The following is a 23073-nucleotide window of genomic DNA, read 5'->3' as shown; positions in this document are numbered from 1 at the left end:
CCTAAATGAGTGTTATTTATCATTGTTAAGCTACAGTACTTTTCCGCATCATTTCTAGGGCCTCTGATTAATTGGAAGATTTCCGTCACCTCTAGTGGTGAGAGTGATGATGAAAGCAAGGAAGCCCTCCAGAAGCAAATGACAGGGTTGTAGGTGAGCAAAGGAAGTAGATTGTTTTTGTTGTCCCATCCTGTAGCTCCTGTCTGAGAACACAACCTGAAGAGCAGACAAGATGGAGCTAACAGGGACATAGGACCTTAATCTGCAACACTCCTCTCCCCAAGTTACTAACCTGTTAGAACAAGGAATATACATACTTCTATAAATTTTATAAGCAACGAAACAATTAGAGGTTATTTGCATTAAATAGCTCCTTTGAGAATGCAAATGCCTCCAGTGTTAACTCTCTAAATAATTTACATTCTGTGGTGAATTTCTTATATCCACTAGTTTAGTCCTAAATGCCTATGTCAACTTTAGGCAGGATGTAGTATATTAACATATTCATAAATATTTAAATAATTCAAATAAAGTCATAGCACTATTGGTTTTCAATTTTTTTAAAGTTTTATTTATTCATGAGAGACACACAGAGAGAGGTAGAGACATAAGCAGAGGGAGAAGCAGGCTCCCTTGGGGAGCCAGATGCAGCACTGATTCCCACAACCCCAGGATCACGCCCTGAGCTTAACCACTGAGCCACCTAGGTTTCCCAGCACTATTAATTCTTTTTTTTTTTAAGATTTATTTATTTATTAGAGACGCAGAGAGAGAGAGAGAGACAGAGAGAGACAAAGGAAGAAGCAGGCTCCAGGAAGGAAGCTTGACATGGGCAGCACTAAACCACTAAGCCACCAGGGCTGCCCTATTAATTCTTCATTGTTTGTTCCTCCATCCTTCTCTATCACTAGTTCATAAGCTCCATTAGTGCTTGAAGGAACATATCTTATTCTTTTCTCATTCCTAGAACCAAGTACATTCTGTTGTTCATTGAAAGAATCAATGAAAGAATGAGTGATAAGAAAATGAAAGTACTTTCTCTAGCTGAAGCTGCCTGCTGGGAAGGAGAAATGAAGACAAACTTTTAAATGTTGAGTGCTGCAGGGGAGGCTAATAGTGAGGCATAGTGGAGCTGTTCTGGACAAGAAGGAAGCTTCAGAAGGGCTCTGAGCCTCCGAGTTGGAGAGATAGCTGTCACCTTGGATAAGCTTGCCAACCAATTTTCTTCATGCTACCGAAAAACGCTCTCAGGTGCCTTAGACCTTTCCTTGATTTATTTGATTTAAGACATTATTCTTTTTTCTGTACTTATAAAAGGCAAAAAACAACAACAAAAAGCCCAACCAGGAACTATGTGTAGTTGCCAAAGTATTAAAGAACACATAAGTAAACTGGCTAACAATTTTGGAAAGCAGGAGTAATAACCCAAGGTTCTGTGTTAAATAAATAAAGAGGGTGCCTGGATGGCTCAGATGGTTGGGCACCTGCCTTCGGCTCAGGTTGTGATCCCAGGTTCTTGGGATCAAGTCCTGCCTGCATCAGGCTCCCTCCTCAGCAGAGAGTCTGCTTCTCCCTCTCATGGTCTCATCCTCTTTCAAATGAATAGGTGAAATTAAAAAAATAAATAAATTCACATAATAGTAAATATAAGCAACACTCTTCTTGTGAAGATTTCCTAAAATAAGAGGCAGCATAAAATGACACGGGATTCATTTTTTTAACGGTTTTATTTCCTTATTCATGAGAGAGAAAGAGAGAAAAACAGAGACACAAGCAGAGGGAGAAGTGGGCTCCATGCAGGGAGCCCGATGTGGGGCTCCAGGATCACGCCCTGGGCTGAAGGCAGGCGCTAAACCGCTGAGCCACCCGGGGATCCCCGACACCGGATTTAACATCAATTGGGGGTTGATCTCTCGCTTCCAGTTTTTGTCATGAACCCTAAGTAAGCCACTTAACTATCCTGAGTTCGAGTTTCTTCGTGTAAAAAAAGGAAAAGGAAAACAAGTAAAAGAAAAACACAAAAACGACACAGCCACCCAAGGAAACCAGAGGATCGATGTAGCAATGCACCCGAAAGCATTCTGTAAATCAGGAGTGCTCTATGAATGCTAGTCTGTTGTCACAGAATTCGGCACTTTGTGCCAGCGGAGTTAGGAATTTCCTACTTGACCCACCTTCAGTGGAGAATTCTGAAACAGATGCTTCTCGTGACATGCCCTTTGTGCTCTGTGAGCATCCCTTGCTGAATAAAACTTGATGATGGCACAGAAACCAGGGCGGGCCACTGCCGCGTTTGGGAAGACTCCTACCGAATACAGGAGGCCGAACTGGGAGAATGCTGTGACCAGAGAGCGCTGCGGGCTGGTCCCGCACCAAATACGTACATGAAATTTCACGCCCAGAAACCAAAACTGCCCGTTCCCTTATATTCCCTAAACCCTCTGCACAGGCAACCCAAGCACTTGTCACTTCGCGAACAGGTTTTCCTCTGGAACCCTAAGATTCGAAAAGCATTAGGAGGCAACAGGCGCTGGCTGTGGAGCGCTGCCCCTCAAAAGTCTCTTGGGGCTGAGCGGCCGCCGAGGTCCCCTCTAGAACCAGGGTGCCTCTCAGCGGAGACTACAAAGCGCTGAGGGGTAAGGCCAGTCTCCAGGGCTCCCGGTCACCCGGTCACCGAGGGGGCGGCCTTCTCCCTGCCCCCTCCATCCTGGCTCGGCTCCCGGGCAAGGCCTCGGCCGAGGGTCCGGACTTAGCTCCCACACCAGCAAGGTTTTATCCCTCTCGGTGGGAACCGCAAAAGACACCGACTCCGCCACCCTCGCGTCACTGCTCGCAAGGTGCCCCCGCGCTTCTTCAAGAGAGGCGGGGCCGGGGGCGGGGCCGGCTCGGCGGGAGTGGGGAGAGCCCCGCCCCGCCCCGCCCGCCCTGGCCCCCCACTCTGCGCGGGTCTCTAACTCTACTTCCCCTCCCGCAGCCCCACCGCGCCAGAGTCCTAGAGCTTCCTTCTTCTCTTCGAGTGAATTTTTAGGGTAGAGTCCAAAGGGTGAGCTTCCAGGATCCCAGCGTACGGTCATCTTTATAGCAACTGGCGTCAGCGGCACTGCCAGAGAAGATGTAGAGTCCCAAGCAGTTAGTAGTTACCTACTGACCTTTAAACATGTGCATTTCTCCGGTCGCCTGGCTGGCTCAGTGGTTGGGGGTTTCCTTCCGCGAGGGCTAGGGCGTGATCCCGGGATGCCAGGATCCGTCCCACCTCGGGCTCCCCTGGGGGAGACCCCTTCTCCCTCTGCCTACGTCTCTGCCTCTCTCTGTGTGTTTCTCATGAATCAATAAAATCTTTAAACATTTTTTTAGATTTCTCAACTCCGTGTGGGAAATGATCTCTAAAGATAGAATACTTTGGCTTAATGCTTTCAGGAGGCACGCCTGGGTGGCTCAATGGTTGAGCATCTGCCTTCCGCTCAGGGTGTGATCCTGGGGTGCACGATTGAGTCCCACATCAGGCTCCTTGCAGGGAGCCTGTTTCTCCCTCTGCCTGTCTCTCTGCCCCTCTCTCTCTCTCTCTCTCTCTCTCTCTCTCTCTCTCTCTCTCTCTCTCTCTATATATATATATATATAAAACAAAATCTACCCCATTTTATTATCCTAAAAATATGACCTTCATTTTTCATGCTAAAAAATGTTTTATGAAGAGTTGCTGATAGAGGATAGTTTTAATGAGTGCTTTTACCTGAGCTTTAAAATAAAAAGTTGGAATTTTTTTCCAACTTTGTTGATGTTTTACTGGTCTGTGAAATCCAAGTGAAGGCCCAAAAGTAGGGATATCAGTGGCCCAAGTGGGACAGTTTAATCAAACAGTGTTGTTAGCTATGTGCAGGACATTCCTCCAACTGCCCCTTTTCTGTCTTTGCATTGTCCTTATGCACGTTTTACTCCGCATTAGCACCTTCAGATCCCAAATAGAGATGCCTTTATTTTCTTAAACATCTAGATTTTAGCCCATTCTCTGAAAGCACCCCCAAATCATTGGCACCTGGCACCATCTCTTGACCCCAGCCAGCACTACTTTCTCCACCTCAATATACAAGACCCTTAGCCCCAACCATTATCTTCTTCGGAATCTTCTTTTACTCTGAAAGTAGTTGGCTTTGGAGGAATAACCGGGATCCTGATACTGTTTTAACCCAAAAATTGTAGATTTTATTACCCATCTCATTATCCATTGTATTCATTGTATGTATCCACTCAATTATTATACCCATTGGTTGAGTATGTCTCCGCTTCTCTGGGTAGCTTATAAACACCTCAAGAACAATAGTTGTGGTTTATTTTCCTTCTTCTAGTGCCTGCCACACTCTTAGATTAGGTACTGGAATATATCTAGAATTAAAAATGAACAAATCAACACATTCTTTGCACAAGGAATGCTTTAATAATTATCCAAATATAACAACTTCTTCATTGTGGTCCTCTTGGTTTGCAAATGAGAGTCAGAACCAGAGGCCTGGGCCCAGACAGGTACAAGGAGGAAGCCCGAGAAAACCATTTATTCCTGGGGGCTATGGTCAGGTTTATTGGTAAATGGGAAGGAAAGAAAATAACCTGAAGCAGAGGCAAGAGGAAGGAGAAATGAATTCCTGAGTGAGAAGAGGAGCTCTGGAATGACTCTACGGCAGCCCTGTGTCCTGTCTCATCCCGAGAAACATCCTGTCATCCAGTAGGAGAGTGGCCAGCCTGCACAGTGCAACCTCCATGCTACCCTGTGGAAAGAAAACAGATTGGTTCTTGTTTTTACCACTCAGTAAGCTCCTTCTGCACCTACATGACCCAGATCTTAGAGCAGTGCTCAGAATCCCCTTCATTCCTAGCTCTCTGCTTTGTCCCCCCTGGCCCTCTGATTCTTCCCTTAAATTTCCCCTATCTGTGGTCTTTGTCCTCTACTTCCCCCACCCGATATGCTTCCACATTTTCAAATCCTTCTCTTCCTCTGAAGTAGGAGAGCACCATTGTAGAAGGATGAAAGATACTAAATAAATTAAAAGGTAAATAAATAAATAATCAATCTCAGGTGCAACCATTGACTCTTCCTCCAGAACAGGTCAGCCCTCATAGCCATCAGTGTCCCTTGTGCGTGGTGTTTCTAGAGTAGGCAAGGCACTTAACTCCCTCCATCCTCACAGACGCCTGGAGGCCAGTTGTAGTCAACTGGCCAGTTGTATATACAGCCAGTTGTATTCTGTGTATATCTGGTTTGAAGCTCAGAAAAGTAAAGTAAACATCCTAATGTCCACCGTCGTGGACAAATGCTGACAGGGGCATTTACATTTACAGAAAACGTTGCTGCCAATTAGCGAGAGGGGACCCTGTGGCAACCATGAAGGTATAGCTCAATTGCTCCCAGGCCTCCAGCTGATGGAACCAAGCAGGGATCTGCATCCAAACTGAACCAATCAGGTTCTTTATCCCAGGCACTTGGACAGGGACTAAGCCTAGGCAGTCTCTGTTGCTGCTCAGGACATTAGCCCATCCACTTGGGGCAGCCAGAGTCTGTGCTGTGGAATGTGGAGCAGAGAATGCTGCTCTCTACCAAGAAAGTAGTGAAGCAAATGCACCAGGAGGCAGAAACTTGCCAGGAAAAGCTGGCTGACACTTTCCAGCTCTGCTTCCATTACCTTCTGAGGTCTAGCCGCACCTGTGTAAGCTCAGTGAGACACCTTGTGCCCTCAGGATACAGCTCCCTCAACTCACTTGAGTTACTTTGTTACTGCATCCAAAAGAGTTTTATTTATTTATTTTTTAAAGATCTATTTTTTTTAAAGATTTTATTTATTCATGTGAGACACACAGAGAGAGACAGAAACATGGGCAGAGGGAGAAGCAGGCTCCCTGATGTGGGATTCGATCCCAGGCCCTGGGGGATCACCACCTGAGCTGAAGGCAGATGATCAACCACTGAGCCACCCAGGCACCCAAATATTTATTTATTTATTTTGAGAGAGAGAGAGAGAGAGAGCGAGCACCCTAACGGGGTGAGGGCCAGAGGGAGAGGGGGAAATCCCAAGCAGACTCTGTGCTGGTGTGGAGCCTGACATGGGGCTTGAATCATGAGTGTGAGATCATGACTTGAGTGGAAATCAAGAGTTGGACGCTCAACTGACTCAGCCATCCAGACGCCCCCTCTAAAATAATTTTAGTACATCAGAGAAAGACCCAGATCCTGGGTATTGTAAGTCAGAGTTCCAAGCCCTGCCACTCTCCCACATTTTTCTAGGCTATAAAAGGGTCTAGTCCTTGCCTACTGTGCCTTTCTCTGTCACTACAACCTTCCCAGTGCTCTGGCTGCTAACTTAGTCCCACAGTGTTCTCCTCACCAGTTCTTCATACCCCCTGCTCCAGAGACAATCTTTTTTTGCACAGCTGATGGCTGAGAGAAGATTGAGGCTCAGTACGTCTGGAAGGGAGAGAGAGAGAGAGAGAGAGAGAGAGCGCACCTGTGAGAACAGAGGACTAAGACTGAGGCAAGCTCTCTCTCCCTTGGCTTGTCCCTGCGCTGGCATGTACCCCCCAGGGGCTGAGTATTTCCAGATTAGGCAAAGCCTCCCTCCCAGAGGCCTATTTAGACATCCCCACAATGGGGATAGGGAGTGGCCTGGGTTCTGGCAGGAGGCACAGGACAACTGTTTACCCCCATACTTCCTAGTCAGGGTAGATGGTAGTTCATGCCACGTTTGAGGGTTTCTAGGGAGAGGAGATGTCAAAACAGGCAGCATAGAGACCAAGGTAAATCTTGCCTGATCAGGGAGGCTCTTCAGATGAAGAGTCTCGGGATATGAATCAGAGTATGAAAGAGGAGAGAAGGTCCAAGTCATGGACCTATGGAGCCTCCTGGAGCGGCTCTGAGGTGGGCAGTTTGCACTTGGCCTTTAATCAGACATTGGCCAAAGTTTTTACTTGATGGTTAGAGTGGAGCCTTCAGGGCCACCAGCCTGGAATTCGGCACTGGTTCTATGAGCCTCAGTTTGCTCATCTGAAAAGTGGGCATAATAGTTTCCATCACATGAAATGCTGGGTAAAATGGGCTCTGCAGGTAAAATGGTTAGTATATAACACACTCTCAAGAAATGTTGGCTGCTGCTGTTGCTCCTGCTCTGCTATTAACTATGCAGAGCTTTTCTAGAACCCGTACACCAAAGAATCTGCTAAGTGGATGGGCACTACAGCCACTTGTCAAGTCCTCTGCTCAGCAAAAACATTCCTGGACTCCATGGGCAGTCCCTCTGGGGACATTCCCAGGCCTTGCATAGGAATAGAAGTCCTGTGAGTAGAGCTTTCCCACCCTGGAGCCCTGGCCAGACCTTGACAGTCCTCGTGGCAAATGTTTTCTGAGTGACTCCTGTCATCATTGCACCAGTAATGGCTGTTGATCTGGAAGCTGCCGTCTGCGTTTTCATTTCCCTTCGATATGTTGAATCTGCTTTCCACAAAAGCCAGACATAGCCCTTCAAACAGGGAGAAGAGGGTTTTTAGAAGAGGGTTTTATGTTTTTAAAAGAGTGGGTTTTTTTTGTTTGTTTGTTTGTTTTTAGGGTTATTGAGCTGAAGGAGGAGGGAGATGGAGAGAGGGAGATCAGGAAGCGGAAGAAAGACAAGAGGATAGGCACTTTTACGGAGGGATATTGAAGGTAGACAGGCATTCAATTTTCAAAGAAGTGAGACTATAAATGGCAAGCAAAGACAATGGGTCTCTTTGGGGCCCTTTACAATTACTGTCAAACAGCCAATCCCTTTGGGCCTGGTACCAGAACTTAGAGGGGATGTGTATCCAAAAAGCCCAGGAAATTATAAATTATAAATGTTAACAAATGGGCCTGGGTGCCTCCTGAATGTCTAGATACTCTGGGGGAACTTGGCTCTCTCAGTTCAAGGGCAATCCAAATGGTCAAAACTCAACGATCCAGCACCTACAAAAAGAGGAAGCAATTCAAAAGCCTCCAAACCCACCTAGCCATCAGCTTCCCCAGGATCCACTCACCTACACTCTTCCCGACATGTAACATCACGTCTAGTACTGTGTTCCCTGTGTTCAGTACTGGGACTAACTTGCAATCAGCTCTGGCTGGGAGGAGCCCCGGGTGAGGGTCGTCTCTAAATGCCAGGAAAACCTTCATGGGCATGGGTCTGTGACCACAGCCAACCCCACATAGTGCAACCCCCTGAGTTTCTACAGATTACAGTCCAAAAGGCAGTGATAAGCTTCCAGTGTCCCAGGCTGAATGAGTAGCCATCCCTCACCTTCCAGGTATTTGGATGATAAGGTACCATTGCAGCAGCCAACACAAGTAACATAATATGAATGCTAGAAACACAATCCTTGAGGACAGGTGCAGGAGAGCAGACATTCAGGAAAACCTCTTGAACCACGGGACATAGATCTCTACTCCTCCACACTTACTTACCATCTGAGGCCCTGTAGCAATCGAGCTACTCAGTAACTACCCGGCTCTGAAAAAGCACCTGGATTGGCTGTTGGGGGGCAGCAGGTGGGGCTGGCAAGAGACTGCACTAAGTTTTCAGATCAGATGGGGACCGCATTAAGGGAAGAATGGGCACAGAGCTGAGAGGAAGAGATGGGGGCATGGAGGCCTCATTTTAAGAAGATTGGGTTGGGGTGGTAGGAACTGGGGCGGCAAGAGTCGGGGGCAGTTTAGCAAAGATGAAGTGTTCTCAGGATGGCTGCAGGTGGAAAGAAAGCATGTGGTGGGCTGGGAAGTGAGGGCTTGAGTCGGTGTGGACAAGAAGATGCATCGAAGACTTGGGATAGGGCAGAGATCAGAGCTATCAAGAAGGGGGTGAGCTCAACAGGGCATCCGCTTGGATGGCAGGCATTGAATAAGGGTGGGTGGAGGTGGGTGTTAGGGCTGAGCAGACCTTCCGGGACTGGGATAAGAAAGCTGGGTCAGAAAAGGGGAAAGCCATAGCGGTGGGGCTCAGGGGAGGTTGGCGTGGAGCACGGGGATTGCCACAGGGGTTGAGGGGTGAGGATGTGATGCCTCAGAGGGCGGAGGAGGGATGTGTCTGCGCTCGGGGTTGGAACTGGACTCCCAGGGGGTCAAGAGTGTGGCTGCATTGACGCGACGCCAGGGGCGAGGGGGTGGGGGTACGTGCTGGGCTCGGGTCCCCGTCGGGAGAAGATGGAGGGGGCGGTCAGCAGGGGCTGTGCGGGCTGAAGGCTCGGCTCCGAGGGGGTAGGGCGCGGGCTTACAACGGGGAAGGCAAAGGGTTCTGAAGCAGGACAGCGCAAAGGCGACCAGGGGTCGGGACCACGGAACGCGCCCGCCGCCCGTTCGCATCTCGACCCCGCCCCCCTCCCCCCCCTCCCCCTGACCCCGGACTCACCAGAGCGAGCGGGGAGGGGGCGGGGTCGCTCCTGGCCGCTGCAGCCTCTCAGCCTCCGACCCGACGCTCCGGCCTCTCCGCCACCGACGCCCGGAAACTGCGCTCGAGGCGCCTGACGCCAACCCGGCGGTTGGGCGCTCGGCCCCGCCCCCGGCCCGCGGAGCCAATGGCGGGGCGGGAGGAGCCGCGGGGCGGGGCCAACGTTCCCGAAGCCGAGTTCCCCAACGGCCAGCGGGTGAGCGGTCTGGGAGGCTTGGACTCCACTAAGGGGAGAGGGAGATCCGCCTGCAGAGGTGAGGCCACTAAGCGAGGTCACCGACCTAAGAGGAGCTTGGCCCAAGGCCCGCCTCTAGCAGTGTCTGCGTCAGACTAGATCCCGGCTTCTGGGTCCGTGATCTCGCCTGGCCGCAGCGCCATGCGTGTAACGTTGGCCTCCTGAGGGGTAGGTTCCCACTGGTAAAATCAGACCAGTGACGTCTACGCTATTTTTGCCTCCCTGAGGGCATGGGCGCTGGTGGTGCTTGCAGCCCGGGGGCTCTGAGGGAAAAAAGTATACGTGTTTTGACCCTATCTTGTACCAACAGGGCGTCTTCAGCTCACCGCTCCCTCCTCCTCGGGACTTTCTCAGGTACCTGCCCATCAGCCCCTGAGGCACAAACCTGGAGGATCTGGTTCTTCTCATCTAGCCAGGTCCTTGTGTGTCTGCTTTCCTCGGTAGAGTTGACATTTCTTTTGCAGGTGGACTCAGAACAAAAGGTCCAAAGTGTGTGAGAGGGGGGATGTCTGCTTTGGTCACTTCTCACCTGCAGGCTTTGGTCCAGCGGGGAGCGTAGGCCTGAGTGTGGGGACAGTGCCCAGAGGCAGAGGTACTACTAACTGCATGTCCAGGGGGACTTTGGGAGTATTTATAGGGCTGGCCTGGGAACAGGGCACCTCTTGGAAGCAAGCTCCACTGACCTGGGCCAGGGGTTCTGTGACCGTTTCTGGGAAGGTTCGGGTTCAGTGCCCGTTGCCGTTTATAAAAAAAAATGGCTGGTGGAGATGTGGCACCTGAGTGTGTGGGGGCTGCTTCTCTGGTAATAATCTCTCCGGGAGTGAGAACCACTTCTCGGTTTCAGACTAGATGAGGCTGAGTGCATTCAGTATGGGTAATAGTTGAGGACGGGGAGCCTCGGTGTCCAGCGGAAGATGAATGGAAAGAAGAGGTGGTTCATGTATACAACGGAATATTCCTCAGCCATTAGAAACGACAAATACCCACCATTTGCTTCGACGTGGATGGAACTGGAGGGTGTTATGCTGAGTGAAGTAAGTCAATCAGAGAAGGAAAGGGAGGTGGGCGGGGGGTGGGGGTGACTGGGTGACGGACACTGAGGGGGGCACTTGATGGGAGGAGCACTGGGTGTTATTCTGTATGTTGGCAAATTGAACTCCAATAAAAAAATTTAAAAAAAATAAAATAAAATAAAAAAATAGTTGACGTGTGGGTAGCCCGGTTGGCTCAGCGGTTTAGCGCCGCCTTCAGCCCAGGGCCAGATCCTGGAGACCCGTGAATGAGTCCCCATCAGGCTCCCTGCATGGAGCTTGTTTCTCCCTCTGCCCGTGTCTCTCATGAATAAATAAATAAAATATTTAAAAAAATAGTTGAGGAGGAAGTTAGGAATAAAGAGATAGAGGCAAAGTATTTTCTGGGTGTTGAACAAGGTGGAAAGTAAGGGATTTACTAGGGAAATCCCATTTCCTAGGCAAAAGGATAGTGTTTCTGGTAATAATTAGCACATCAATACCATCAGTGTCTTGACTCAAGCATGCCCTCCCCCAAATGGAGCAAGCAAGCAATATTCCTCAGTTCTTCCAGTTTTAGTATGTGTGCTGCCGAAGTGAGCACTATTCCTCAGTTCTTCCAATGAATTTTTGCACAGCCACTGTCTGCAAAAGCTGTGGGAACCCCACATAGTAATCTTTTGTCTGGTTTTTCAGGAGCCCAGCCCTTGTCTCTTGGTCTTCTCTTACTTCTCAGGCCTCTCAGCCCCGCTGCTTGTCTTCCTCTCTTCATCTTGCTCTGGTGCACATTTTTACCATTCATGGGCCATGAGTCCACGAGGTAGTTTCCAGCCAGAAAAAAAAATTCACACTGCTCTATCATTTGAACAGTAATAAAGTCACATGCAAAGAGAAGAGAGCTTGAAGGTTATCCTGGAAGAGGCAGCTTTTATCTGAGTCTTGCAGGTGGATAGAGGAAGGGGCATTGCAGGTGAAGAGACTGGCAGAGAAGTGGCTGGTGGGTAGGAGTGCAGGCTGAGCTCAGGGGAGGTCCCCAAGAGTGGAGAGGAAGTTGGACTTAAGAACAGAGTAAGGGGATGGGGCTAGGATGGGAGGGGAGATAAAGACAGATTGGATGAGGGGGGAAAGGAAGGATGCAGACACAGCTGGAGGCCTGTGCAGGAAGGGCTCAAACACTAGCAAACTCAGCTCACAGGCCACTGGTCTATCAGCTTAGATTTCAAGAACTCCACAGACTTATTTAAAAAGCCAGGTAGGAGAACTGCAGGTATCTGAATTCCCTGCAGACAGGTCCAAGGTGTAGATTCCTGAACCCCATCCCTTCCCTGGAGAGTCACTCTGGGATGGGGTCCAAGAATTTAGGCCTAACCACCTCTGCTGTCCTCTGCCCTCAGCACCAGCGGATCCAAAGCATAAGAAAACATAAGAACCTTTGTCTTATTTTAGGAGCTGAGGGGTAAGGGATTATTAACATTTGGGCAAAAGAGAAGCTTCTATTGTTTGCTAGATAGGAATTGTGATTGGTCCTTGTCAACCACTGGGAAGGTAGGTTGCCATTGTTATCTTCAATAGCACAGATAGGAAAACAGGCTTCAGAGAGAGGCTAAGTAACTTGGGGTCCCAGGGCCTCAGAACTAATAAATAAATGGTAGAGGGAGGACTCTCACCCAACTCTAATTCTAATTAGAGAGTTAACATAGTTCAGTGGCAGAGCAAGTGGGCTTGGTAGGCGGTAATGCTTAGGTTTGAACACCAGCTCTACCCCATACTGTTTACAGGACCTTCCCTACACTAGTGTGGGCGTTCAGGACAACCAAGCAATGTGAAGCTATGGTTTTCACGGGCCCCTTGAGATATAGCCCTGAAGATTGGCAATTAGAAAACAGAAGTAAAGGCACAACACACTATGGCCTCCTAGCCTCAGGCAGAGGGGCCAGAGGGTGTGACTTCAGGTAAGTTCCCAAAACTATCTGAGCCTCAGTTCCTCATCTGTAAATTGGGGAAAATATCAGTTGACCTGAGGATTAAGATAATATCTTTAGGAGAGTTTCTGGCCTGCTGGAAGCACTTGAAGATGACTAGCTATAGGGCACCTGGGTGGCTCAGTTGGTTAAGCCTCTGCCTTGGGCTCATGTCATGATCCCAGGGTTCTGGGGTCCAGCCCACAACAGGCTCCCTACTGAGTGGGGAGTCTGTTGCCCCTCCCCTGTGCCCCCACCCTCGCTCGTGCCCTCACTTGCTCTCTCAAATGGATAAATATTTTTTTTTAATGATTTTGTTTGTTCATGAGACACACACACACACACACACACAGATGCAGAGAGACACAGGTAGAGGGAGAAGCAGTCTCCATGCAGGGAGCCTGATTTGGGACTCGATCCCGGGACTCCAGGATCACGCCCTGGGCTGAAGGCGGCGCTAAATCGCTGAGCCAACTGGGCAGTCCTGGATGAATAAAATCTTAAATAAAAAAAAAAGACTAGCTATATTATTATTATAGTTTAGGCTAATTCTCACCTTCCCAATCCAGTCAGATCTGTTTTTAACTGCTTTCTGAACACTGGAGTGGGAGCTTTTTTTTTTTTTTTTTTTTTTTTTTTTCCATTTTTTGAGAGCCTTTCTTATTTGAACCCCAGATATATCCTTACTTGGCAGCTGACTAAAGTCATCAAACAAGGACTAATGCAACCATTTCTCTCAAAAGTGGAATAGCTAATGTTCCCCCTGGATTCTGTTGTAGGAAGTTGGTTCTTCCCACTCTTTTAAAATATGGCAATTAGAATTAGGTGCCCTATAGCTAGTCATCTTCACTGCCCTAAAATATATTTTCCACCCACATGCCCATGTCTGGAATTCAGTGGTGATGGTGGCATTCTTTAGGATTTATCCTGGCTCTCTTCAAGTGGTTCTCCTTTGCAGTGAGAAGTCTGCAGGGAAAGGCAGCATTAAGGTAGAGCATCTTGGGCCAGTTCTGCTTTTGCCCTGAGACCTAGCAAAACAGATGATGAGGGAGCCAGGGACCTTGTGGAGCCATGGGAGCTCTGATGGTCAATTTCACTGTTCTTCAAATTGTCCCAAGTCCATGCAGATCCCCCACTAGAGTGCCTTTTGACAGCCTCCCTCTGAAGATATTTCAGGCAATCAGAATCTTTCCAGTTTCAAAAGACCTATAGAGAAAGAAATTTCACTACCCTGTTGTTTAAGATCCATTCATTCATTTATTTATTTATGTATTTTGAGAGAGAATGTCAGGGGAGGGGTAGAGGGACAGAGAAAATCCTCAAGGAAACTCCCCACTCAGTGCAGAGCTCCACACAGGCTGCCCTCACATACATTCTCTCTCTCTCTCTCTCTCTCTCTCAAATCTTTTTAAAAACTGAGATAGAGGGATCCCTGGGTGGCGCAACGGTTTGGCGCCTGCCTTTGGCCCGGGGCGCGATCCTGGAGACCTGGGATCGAATCCCACGTCGGGCTCCCGGCGCATGGAGCCTGCTTCTCCCTCTGCCTGTGTCTCTGTCTCTCTCTCTCTCTCTGTGTGTGACTATCATAAATAAATAAAAATTAAAAAAAAAAAACACTGAGATAGAGGAGTGCCTTGGTGGCTCAGTGAGTTAAGTGTCTGCCTTTAGTTCAGGTCATGATCCCAGGGTCCTGGGATCAAGCCCCACAGTCAGACTCCCTTGTTCAGTGGGGAGTCTGCTTTTATCTCTCCCTCTACCCCTCCCCCTGCTTATGTGCTCACACTCTCTCTCTCCTTCCCTTTCTCTCTCTCTCTCAAATAAAGTCTTTAAAAAAATAGTTATGATAAAAACAGAAGTGTGAGATGAGAAAACTTCTAGGAAAATGCTTTATTTTCTGCTTTTAAATTTCAAAAGAATATCTAATGATGGGTTCTATTATTGTATACAGCAATCTCATTTTTATTTTTTTTATTGGAGTTCAGTTTGCCAACATATAGCATAACACCCAGTACAGCACATTTTAGAACAAGAAAAACTCTGAATTGATCCTCGTTAACTTTATTACAGAAAGTGGTAAAATAGCTGTGGAATACAGACAGTGTGAAGAGATTACAGATGCCAGAACCCAAGAGGAGCTACATGATTTAATTCAAGCACCTGGTTATTAAAGCTCAAGGGTTCCACAGCTATACTATACTATACTATAACCATAATTTAAAGCAACTGACAGGATTTGGAAGACTATAGTTAGCTCTGTCATCTTTTGGGAAATGTGAAACTCTGAAACTGCTTTTGAGTGCAGGGAATTTCTGGGGCTTTTCTTGAAGTCTTGGCCCTTGGCTCTGACCCCTTATTTGAAATTTGGAGAGCCAATTGCATCAGAGTGCTCCTATAGTTGTGGACATAGAAGAGGACACAGCCTTTTAGCGCTCCCCTCAAACAGAATCTCAGGGACTTGGGAACAGAGTAACTATGGCCTTAAGTGAGATGATGCTACAGCATTTGAAAACCTTTATGTGCATTGGGACACCTGAGTGACTCAGTGGTTGAGCATCTGCCTTGGGTTTGGGGCCTGATCCCAGGGTCCTGAGATGGAGTCCCACATCAGGCTCCCCTCAGGGCTCTGTGTGGCTCTCATGAATAAATAAAATATTTTTTTTAATTGTCTTTCAAATAAGGTATATTACCCAGATATCAGTATCACATAGACATCTTGTATGAAATATTTTGTTGAAGAACTTTTCTGTAACCCTAACCCTGAATTAGGGATTAAGTTGACAAAGTAATTTCTAAAATAAAATGCCAATGTTCTATATATTGAATGTTAAAAGAAAATAAATAATAGGAGCAAAGAATGTGTTTCATGTCATTAAGAACTTAATTTGGGGCTAGAATTCTGATTATTTAACTAACTCCGAAGTTGCAACATTTGTTTTGAAGGGAAGAGAGTAGAGAATGAAAAGATGGTTACTTTCTGAAAAAGCATTTGAAGTTTTGTCTGTGCAAAAATTCTTCTAATTCAATTTAAATCAAGCCAGTCAAGGAAATCTCAGACTTATCCAAGTTTACACTTTAAGAAGTCTAGCTTCCTGTGAAATGTGAGAGAAAGAGATTCAGTATTGATGCTATAGATTTCAGAAACCTGACTCTAACAACAGATCCATTCCTAAATAAGACCAGTTATGGAATTAGTTCCATTTAAAAACCATAGTATGTGCTAGACACTGGGAATAGGATAAAATCCGTTCTCTCCAACAGCCCTGGCGGCGCAGCGGGTTAGTGCGGCCTGCAGCCCAGGGTGTGATCCTGGAGACCCGGATCGAGTTCCGCGTCGGGCTCCCTGCATGGAGCCTGCTTCTTCCTCAGCCTGTGTCTCTGCCTCTGTCTCTCTGAATAAATAAATCCTTGAAAGCAAAGCAAAACAAAAACCTACGTTCTCCAGAGCTTGTGCCAGCCCATAAACACGGACTAAAATGAAAGAGATTATAGAAAGGACAGTGAAGGAAGTAAACGGGGCGCTAGTTACAGTATTTCCAGAAAGTTTAACATGCTGACCTCAACATTTTAAGTGCCTTCTCCATGCGTGCACACAGGGTAGACCTCAAGGTTACTTGTTCTAGATTGACAGGTGTGTTGAGTGTAGGTGGGACGCGGAAGTTTTCCATCCTAATGTAAACGGAGGGCTAGTCCCTTGGTTTCAGACTCTCACTCCCAGAATGAATTGCTCACCTCTCCCCTCCCCCCATGCCCCCAAGCCCCTCCCACAGAGTTTGGAGCCATCGCTGATTCAGTGGTAGGTAGCCTCCTCCTAACACAGTAGTGAATTAAAACTCAGACATGCGTATTGAGAACTTAGAGGAGTCTAGGGCCATACCACCCTGAACGCGCCCGATCTCGTCTGATCTCGGAAGCTAAGCAGGGTCGGGCCTGGTTAGTACTCGGATGGGAGAACTTAGAGGAAATGGCAACATTCAGAGTAACCGTGAAGTGTGCTCCCCTCCCCACTGTCCCTGTGCTTATTCTTCAGGTCAGCCTCTTTTCTTAGAAGCAGTACAGCCAGGGGGAGGAGGAATGTGTCTCGGATTTAAGCTTTGAAGAGGACAAGTTCGATCCGCCAGAAGTGGACTAGCATTTTGAATCTCCGGGACGCCAGGTCTTCTGCTTCCTGGGGAAACTGCTCCACACCCCGACCCTACACCTCAGAGCGGCTGGAGTCTGGGTCCTTGCAGACTCCAGCAGCCCAAATCCTTCCCTGTAGCTCGGCGGGAGGTAGTGGTGGCCTTTGCAGGGGAAGGGAGGCTTGGCCTGGGGATTCTGGGGAAGAGGCTTGAACCAGGGGCTTCGGAGCCCAGCCGCACCCCAGCTGTGCCAAGCTCACAAAGGTGGTAAATAAAGGGTGGGACGCAGGCGGGGGAGGGGCGCGCAGTTGCTAACAATGGGGGCGTCACCGGGCTCCCTGAACATTTCGGTTTCTCTGGCGAGACCGAGCGCCCCACTGGCTTGGGTCTCTGCTCCGCAGAGTATCATGTCCAGGCTTTGCCTCTACCTTTTGTTTATTTTTACCTGGCAACCGTCGTGGTTGTTGGGCCAGGCAGCTCCGCTTCCCGCGTGGGCCCGTCGGACCTCCGGCCCTCGGAGATCCCCGGAACCCCCGGAACCCCCGGAACCCTGGTCTTCGCACTCTTCTGAACTCCTGCATGAATCGCTCCAGGCACTTACCCGCCCCGCAGAGGCGGGGGGGGGCTTTAATAACTTGAGGTCCTCTGCTCCAGCCCAGATGTCGGCCCCGCCTAAGCAGTTGACTGAGACTTTGGTTCCATTCCTGGACACGGATTCAAATGGTGAGCTGCCCCCAGAGACAGATCAGTATCTGAATGACAAGCCAACCCTGCACGAAAGGCTCTTACAAGTGGTTCCAGCGTTGGGTGATGAGAATCAGGCCATAGTTCTGCCTCCTCCACTCAAAAGTAAGATGAAAACTGGAGATGAGCCAGAAGATCACCAGTCATTGGAAATACTTGCTCCACCTCTGGATAGTCAGGGTTTAAACCAAAGAAAGTTTTTTGTTTCATCCCCAAACCTGGACAAAGATCTAGTTCAGCATCGAAGGCTTGCCAAAGTTGTTATTGGAACTCCAAACCAATTTGCAAATAAAGAGCTCCTAGAACAACTGCAGGACGATTATTCAGATTCTGGTATGGATATCATATACCCTGAGGAAAACCGACCAATGGATTTCCCAGGGGGACCAGATCAACCCCCAGAGCTCCCTGAGGAGCTTGAAATTTCTTCACTCCTGCAGGAGACCCCTGCAGGACCTCTCCAGCCCACTGTAGAGGAACCTGAACCTTTTGTGCCTGGAGTGGAGGCCCAGGCCAAGCATCCAGAGTCCCCTGAAGAGACAGAAACACCTCCACTTCTTCAGGACGCTCTATCTCAGCCTCCAGAGAGCCTTAAGGAAGCTGGAAATTCTGTAAGCCCACCGGAGGCCCAGCTGAACCTTCAAGTACCCCTGAAGTCCAACAGGAAGCCTCAGCTCAACCTACAGAGGCACCTGAGGAAGTAGAACCTTGGACCCCTCAGGAGGCCCCAGCTCAGCCACCAGAGGAGAAGGTACCACCTCAGGAGGTAAATGTGCCATCTCTGAGTCAGAATGAAGCTCAGCGGCCAAAATTACACAATGTCACTGTTAAACCTGTAGATTTGGCACTTACTGTAACTGTGACTCAGCCTCCACAGCACCCCAAGAAGGCTGAGCCTGCAATCCTGCAAGAACAACCAGCTCAGCCACCAGAGCTGTCTTTGGGGGAGGTGGAACCTATTCCAACCCAGCAGGAGCACCCAGCTCAACCTCTAGAGCATCATGAGGTGAAAGTTGCACCTCCAGGTCACCATCAGGTTCAACAGTTAAACCTGCCCAATATCACTGTTAAACCTGCAGGCGTGCAGGTTACTGTAACACCAGAACCCACTACAGAGGTGGGACCTTTGCCAGTTCAACGTGAGTCTGTCACTCAGCCCTCTGTGCCCCTTAATGTGGAAGCTTTTGCAACCCAGCATGAAGCCCCAACTCTGCCTCCACAGTCCCCTGAGGAGAATGAACATTTGCCATTTCAACAGGAGACTCCAACTGAGTCCCCAGAATCTCCCACACAGGAGAAACCTCCAACACAGCAGGAGACCCCTGTTCAGACCCCTGGAGAGGTTAAACCTTCCACAACCCAGCAGGACACCCTGGCTCAGGATTCACAGGCTCCTGAGGAGGGTGAATCACCTTCAACCCAGGAGGAGGCCCTGGCTCAACTTCCAGGGACTCAGGAAGAGAAGGAACCTTCTCCACCCCAGCAGGAGGCCCCTGCTGAGCTTCCACAAATCCCTGAGGAGGGTGAACCTTCCTCAATACAGGAGGAGAGCCAGGATCATCATGCACAGACTCCTGAGAAAGCTAAACCTTCTTCAACCCAGCAGGAGGCCCCAACCCAGTATCCACAGGCCTCTGAGGAGGGAGAACCATCTCCAGCTCAGGAAGAGGCTCCCACTCAATTTCCACAAATTCATGTGAAGAGTGGGTTTCCAGAACAACATCCAGCCCCTGCTGAAAATGTTGAACCTTATCCAGATCAGCAGGGAGTACCAGAACAGACTGGAGATCTTCCCGAGGAAACTGAACTTTCTCCAAGCCAGCAGTGGAGCTCATCTCTGCCTCAGATGCCTGTCGTAGGTGTAGAACCTTCTCCAGTCCAGCCTGAGCACCAGGCTCAGCCTCCAGAGTCCTCTACAGATATTGTAGCTCAGCCTCCAGTACATTATGAGGTGACATCCTCACGTCTAGGTCCTGGTGAAGCTCAGCATCCAATGTTGCCCAATATCACAGCAAAACCTGTAGATCTGGAGGTTTTCATAACTCCAGTGCCCACTAAGTTTGAACATTCTCCAGGGCAGCAGGAGGCCTCTGCTCAAGCTCCAGTTCCCCCTGAGCAGGTTGAATTTTCTCCAGCCCAGTCTGAGCTTCTTTTCCAGTCTCCAGAGACCCTTGAAGATGAATTTCCTCCAGGCCAACAAGAACTCATAGTAAAGACTCCAGACCCTCCTAAGGAGATGGAACCTACTTCAGCCCAACAGGAGGCCCCAGTTGAGCCATCAGAGCCCCATAAGGAGATTGAACCATCTTCAAATGAGTACACAGTCTCAGCTCATTCTCCAGGGCCCACTGAAGACGTCAAGCCTCCAACCCAACCAGAGGTTCCAGCTCAGCCTCCTGTTCCCCAGCAGGTCCCAGCTATATCTCCTGAGCCCCGACAGGAGGTAGAGCCTTCTGCCACACAACAGGAATCCCCAGCCCAGTCTTTAGAACTTGCTGACAAAGTGGAACCTCTTCCAGTCTCTCAAAAGACCCCTTCTCAGCTTCTACAGTTTCCTGAGAAGGTGGAATCCTCTCCAGTCCTGCAAGAAGCTCCATCTCTACCTCTAGAGCCCCTTAAGGAGGTAGAACTTTCTCCAGCCCAACAGGTGGCACAGACTCAGCCTTCAGAGCTCCCTGAGAAGCTAGAGTCATTTCCAATTCTGCAGCAGGCTTCAACTCAGTCTCCAGAGCCCCATCAAGAGTCAGAACCTTCTCCAGCTCAGCCTCCAGAGCCATCTAAGGAGGTTGAACCACAACTTCCAGTCCATAACGAGATGACAGTTCCACCTCAAGGACAAGATCAAGCTCAGCGTTCAAGCTTGCCCAGTGTCACTGCTAAACCTGTTGACTTGGAGTTTACTGTACCTCCAGAGCCTTCTACAACCCTGCAGCAGACTCTAGCTCCTCCAGAGGATCCAGAGGTGACACTGCCACATCCAGAACATGTTGAGGCTCAGAGTCCAAATTTGTCTGAAGTCACAGTTCAACCTTTAGATCTGGAGCTTACCATAACACCAGAACCCATTACAGAGGTTGAAACTTCAACCATGCAAGAGACTCCAGGTCCTCCTTTAGAGCCACCTGACGAGTCTGTAATGCAGCCTCCCATGTATCGGGAGGTGACAGTTCCAACTCCAGGTCAGGATCAAGCTCGGCATCTATTGTTACCCAATGTAATGGTTCAGCCTTTGGACTTGGAGCTTACCCTAACTCCAGAACCCACCACAAAAGTTGAACATTCTACAACCGTGAGTAAAACTACTGTTCCTCCAAAGGACATGGAAGTGACATTTGCACATCAAGAGCAGGTTCAAGCTCAGCATCCAATCTTGACTGAAGTCACAGTTCAGCCTTTGGACCTGGGGCTTACCATAACTTCAGAATTCACTAAGGAGATTGAACTTCCTCAACCTATGCAGGAGACTCCAATCCAGCTTCCAGAGCCACCTAAGGAGGTTACTGTAGCTCAATCTCCAGTATATCAGGAGGAGACCATTCCAACACCAGGTTGGGATCAAATTCAGCATCCATCATCACCCAGTGTAACAGTTCAACCTTTGGACCTGGAGCTTACTGTAAGTCCAGAACCCACTACAGAAGTTGAACATTCTACAGCCCTGAAAAAGACTATAGCTCCTCCAAAAGACGTGGAGGTGACATTTGCACATCTCGAGCAGGTTCTGTCTCGCCGTCCAAACTTGACTAAGGTCACAGTTCAACCTTTGGACCTGGAACTTACCAGAACTCCAGCATCCACTACAGAGATTGAACCTTCTCCAACCATGCCTCTAGAGCTGCCTAAGGAACTTGTAGCTCAACCTTCCATATATCAAGAGGCAGCAGTTCCAACGTCAGCTCAGGATCAAGCTCAGCACCTGTGGTCACCAAATGTGACAACACAACCTTTGGCCCTAGAGCTTACCATAAGTCCAAAACCCACTACAGAGGTTGAACAGTCTACAACTCTGCATCAGACTACAGCTCCTCCAAAGGACCTTGAGGTGACATTTCCACCATCAGAGCAGGTTCAGGTTCAGCATTCAACCTTAAATAAAGTCAAAGTTAAACCTTTGGACTTGGGGCTTACCATAACTCCAGAACCTACTACAGAGACCAAACCTTCTCCAACCATGCAAGAGACCCCAACTCAGCCTCCAGAGCCACCTAAGGAGGTTGTAGTTCAATATCCATTCCATCAGGAGGGGACAGTTCCAACCCTAGGTCAGGATCAGGCTCCGTATCCAACTTTACCCAGTGTCACAGTTCATCCTGTGGACATGGGACTTACCATAACTTCAGAACCTACTACCCAGGTTGAACGTTCTACAACCACCAAGACTACAACTCCCCCTCCAAAGGACCTTGAGATGACGCTTGCGCATCTCGAGCAGATTCAGAGGCAACATCCAAACCTGACTGAAGTCACTGTTCCACCTATGGACCTGGAAATTACTGTAACTGCAGGATCCAATATGGAAGTTGAACCTTCTCCAGCCAGGCAAGAGACCCCAACTCAGCCTCCAGAGCCACCTAAGGAGGTTAAAGTTCAATATCCATTTCATCAGGAAGTGATGAGTCCAACTCCAAGTAAGGGTGAAGTCCAGCATCCAGAATCACCCAGCATCACATTTCATAATGGGGGCTTGGGGCTTACCATTACTCCAGAACCTATTACAGAGGCTAAACATTCTGCAACCACGAAGAAGACTACAGCTCCTTCTCCAGCGGACCTTGAGGTGACACTTGCACATCGAGAGCGTGTTCAGAGTCAACAGCCAAACCTGACTAAAGTCACTGTTCCACCTATGGACTTGGAAATTACTGTAAGTCACCAACCAGAGTCATCTGAGTCGGTTCTCCCCCCAACGACTCAGCCCTCAGTGGTGCATTTTGCAAAATACTTCCCAGAAAAGGCATATACAACTTTCACTGAGCAGCCAGAACAGAGTGTTACCACAAATGTCAACATATGTGAGCTCTGTACCTGCAAAGATGAGACGCTATCGTGTACTGGTTTCAGCCCAAAGCAGAGGCTCCGCAGAGTGCCTGTGCCAGAGCCCAACACGGACAACAACACCTTCACCATCTTGTAAGAATTGCCTTTTCTCATTTGTTCCCTGCCTCCTGCTTGACACAGCAGCCTTTCTTTGAGGTCTTCCTGGGCCTTCGTCATCTCCCCAACCATGTTGACTGACTCTCTCTTTTTACCTTTTCTTTGACAACTGTCCTTATCTTCATTTTCCTGTTTGCTGTGGTTCCCACGTCTGCACTCGTTTACTTGTAATTGTCCTTATTCTTTATCCAGTTTTTTTAGCCCCATGATTTAATCGCTTAACCTCTACTCTCCCATCTTTATAGCAACATGTCCCTCTTTCCATCTCCTTGGTGATATACAAAAAAGTGGTTAAGAGTAGAGATTCCGGAATTAGACTGCCTGGGTTTGAATTGAGTTCTGTCACTTATTAGCTTTTGATTCAATTTCCTTATCTATAAAATGGGGTAATAGTTACTACCTTGTGGGATTATTGTG

At 48.6% G+C, this 23073-nt stretch overlaps 2 protein-coding genes across 2 annotated transcripts in view; one reads left to right on the top strand and one right to left on the bottom strand.

Moving 5' to 3' along the window:
* Nucleotides 1-4409: 4409 nt before the first annotated feature.
* On the bottom strand, nt 4410-17339 carry LOC118349964 (collagen alpha-1(I) chain-like). Its single transcript, XM_049113777.1, has 6 exons — nt 17204-17339; nt 16074-16108; nt 9396-9744; nt 7356-7499; nt 6372-6451; nt 4410-4760 (listed from the first exon to the last, which is right to left on the bottom strand). Exons 1-6 carry the CDS (start codon nt 17337-17339, stop codon nt 4668-4670), a joined length of 837 nt encoding a protein of 278 aa, XP_048969734.1. The 3' UTR covers nt 4410-4667.
* Nucleotides 17340-17417: 78 nt separating this feature from the next.
* The window catches only part of LOC112675988 (leucine-rich repeat-containing protein 37A3-like), a 50458-nt gene continuing 44802 nt past the window's right edge, over nt 17418-23073 (top strand). The window contains 2 exon segments of the mRNA XM_049113776.1: nt 17418-17972; nt 18098-22632. Coding sequence (XP_048969733.1) covers nt 17418-17972; nt 18098-22632 — 5090 coding nt within the window.

This window comes from Canis lupus, chromosome 9 (genome assembly GCF_003254725.2).
Source record: "Canis lupus dingo isolate Sandy chromosome 9, ASM325472v2, whole genome shotgun sequence".
NCBI classification, from domain to species: Eukaryota; Metazoa; Chordata; class Mammalia; order Carnivora; family Canidae; genus Canis; species Canis lupus.
Note: the sequence above shows the minus strand (reverse complement) of the source record. Positions and strands in the feature narration are given on the sequence as shown.

Excerpts from the sequence above, each read along its gene's own strand:
- LOC118349964 (XM_049113777.1), bottom strand. The coding sequence starts at position 17,339 with ATGCAGGAGTTCAGAAGAGTGCGAAGACCAGGGTTCCGGGGGTTCCGG. Across the intron at positions 16,109-17,203 it reads ACAACCACGACGGTTGCCAG|TCCGTGTTTATGGGCTGGCA; the intron begins GTAAAAATAAAC and ends CTTTCATTTTAG. Across the intron at positions 7,500-9,395 it reads CCCCCTCCCCGCTCGCTCTG|GGCTATGTCTGGCTTTTGTG; the intron begins GTGAGTCCGGGG and ends CCCTGTTTGAAG.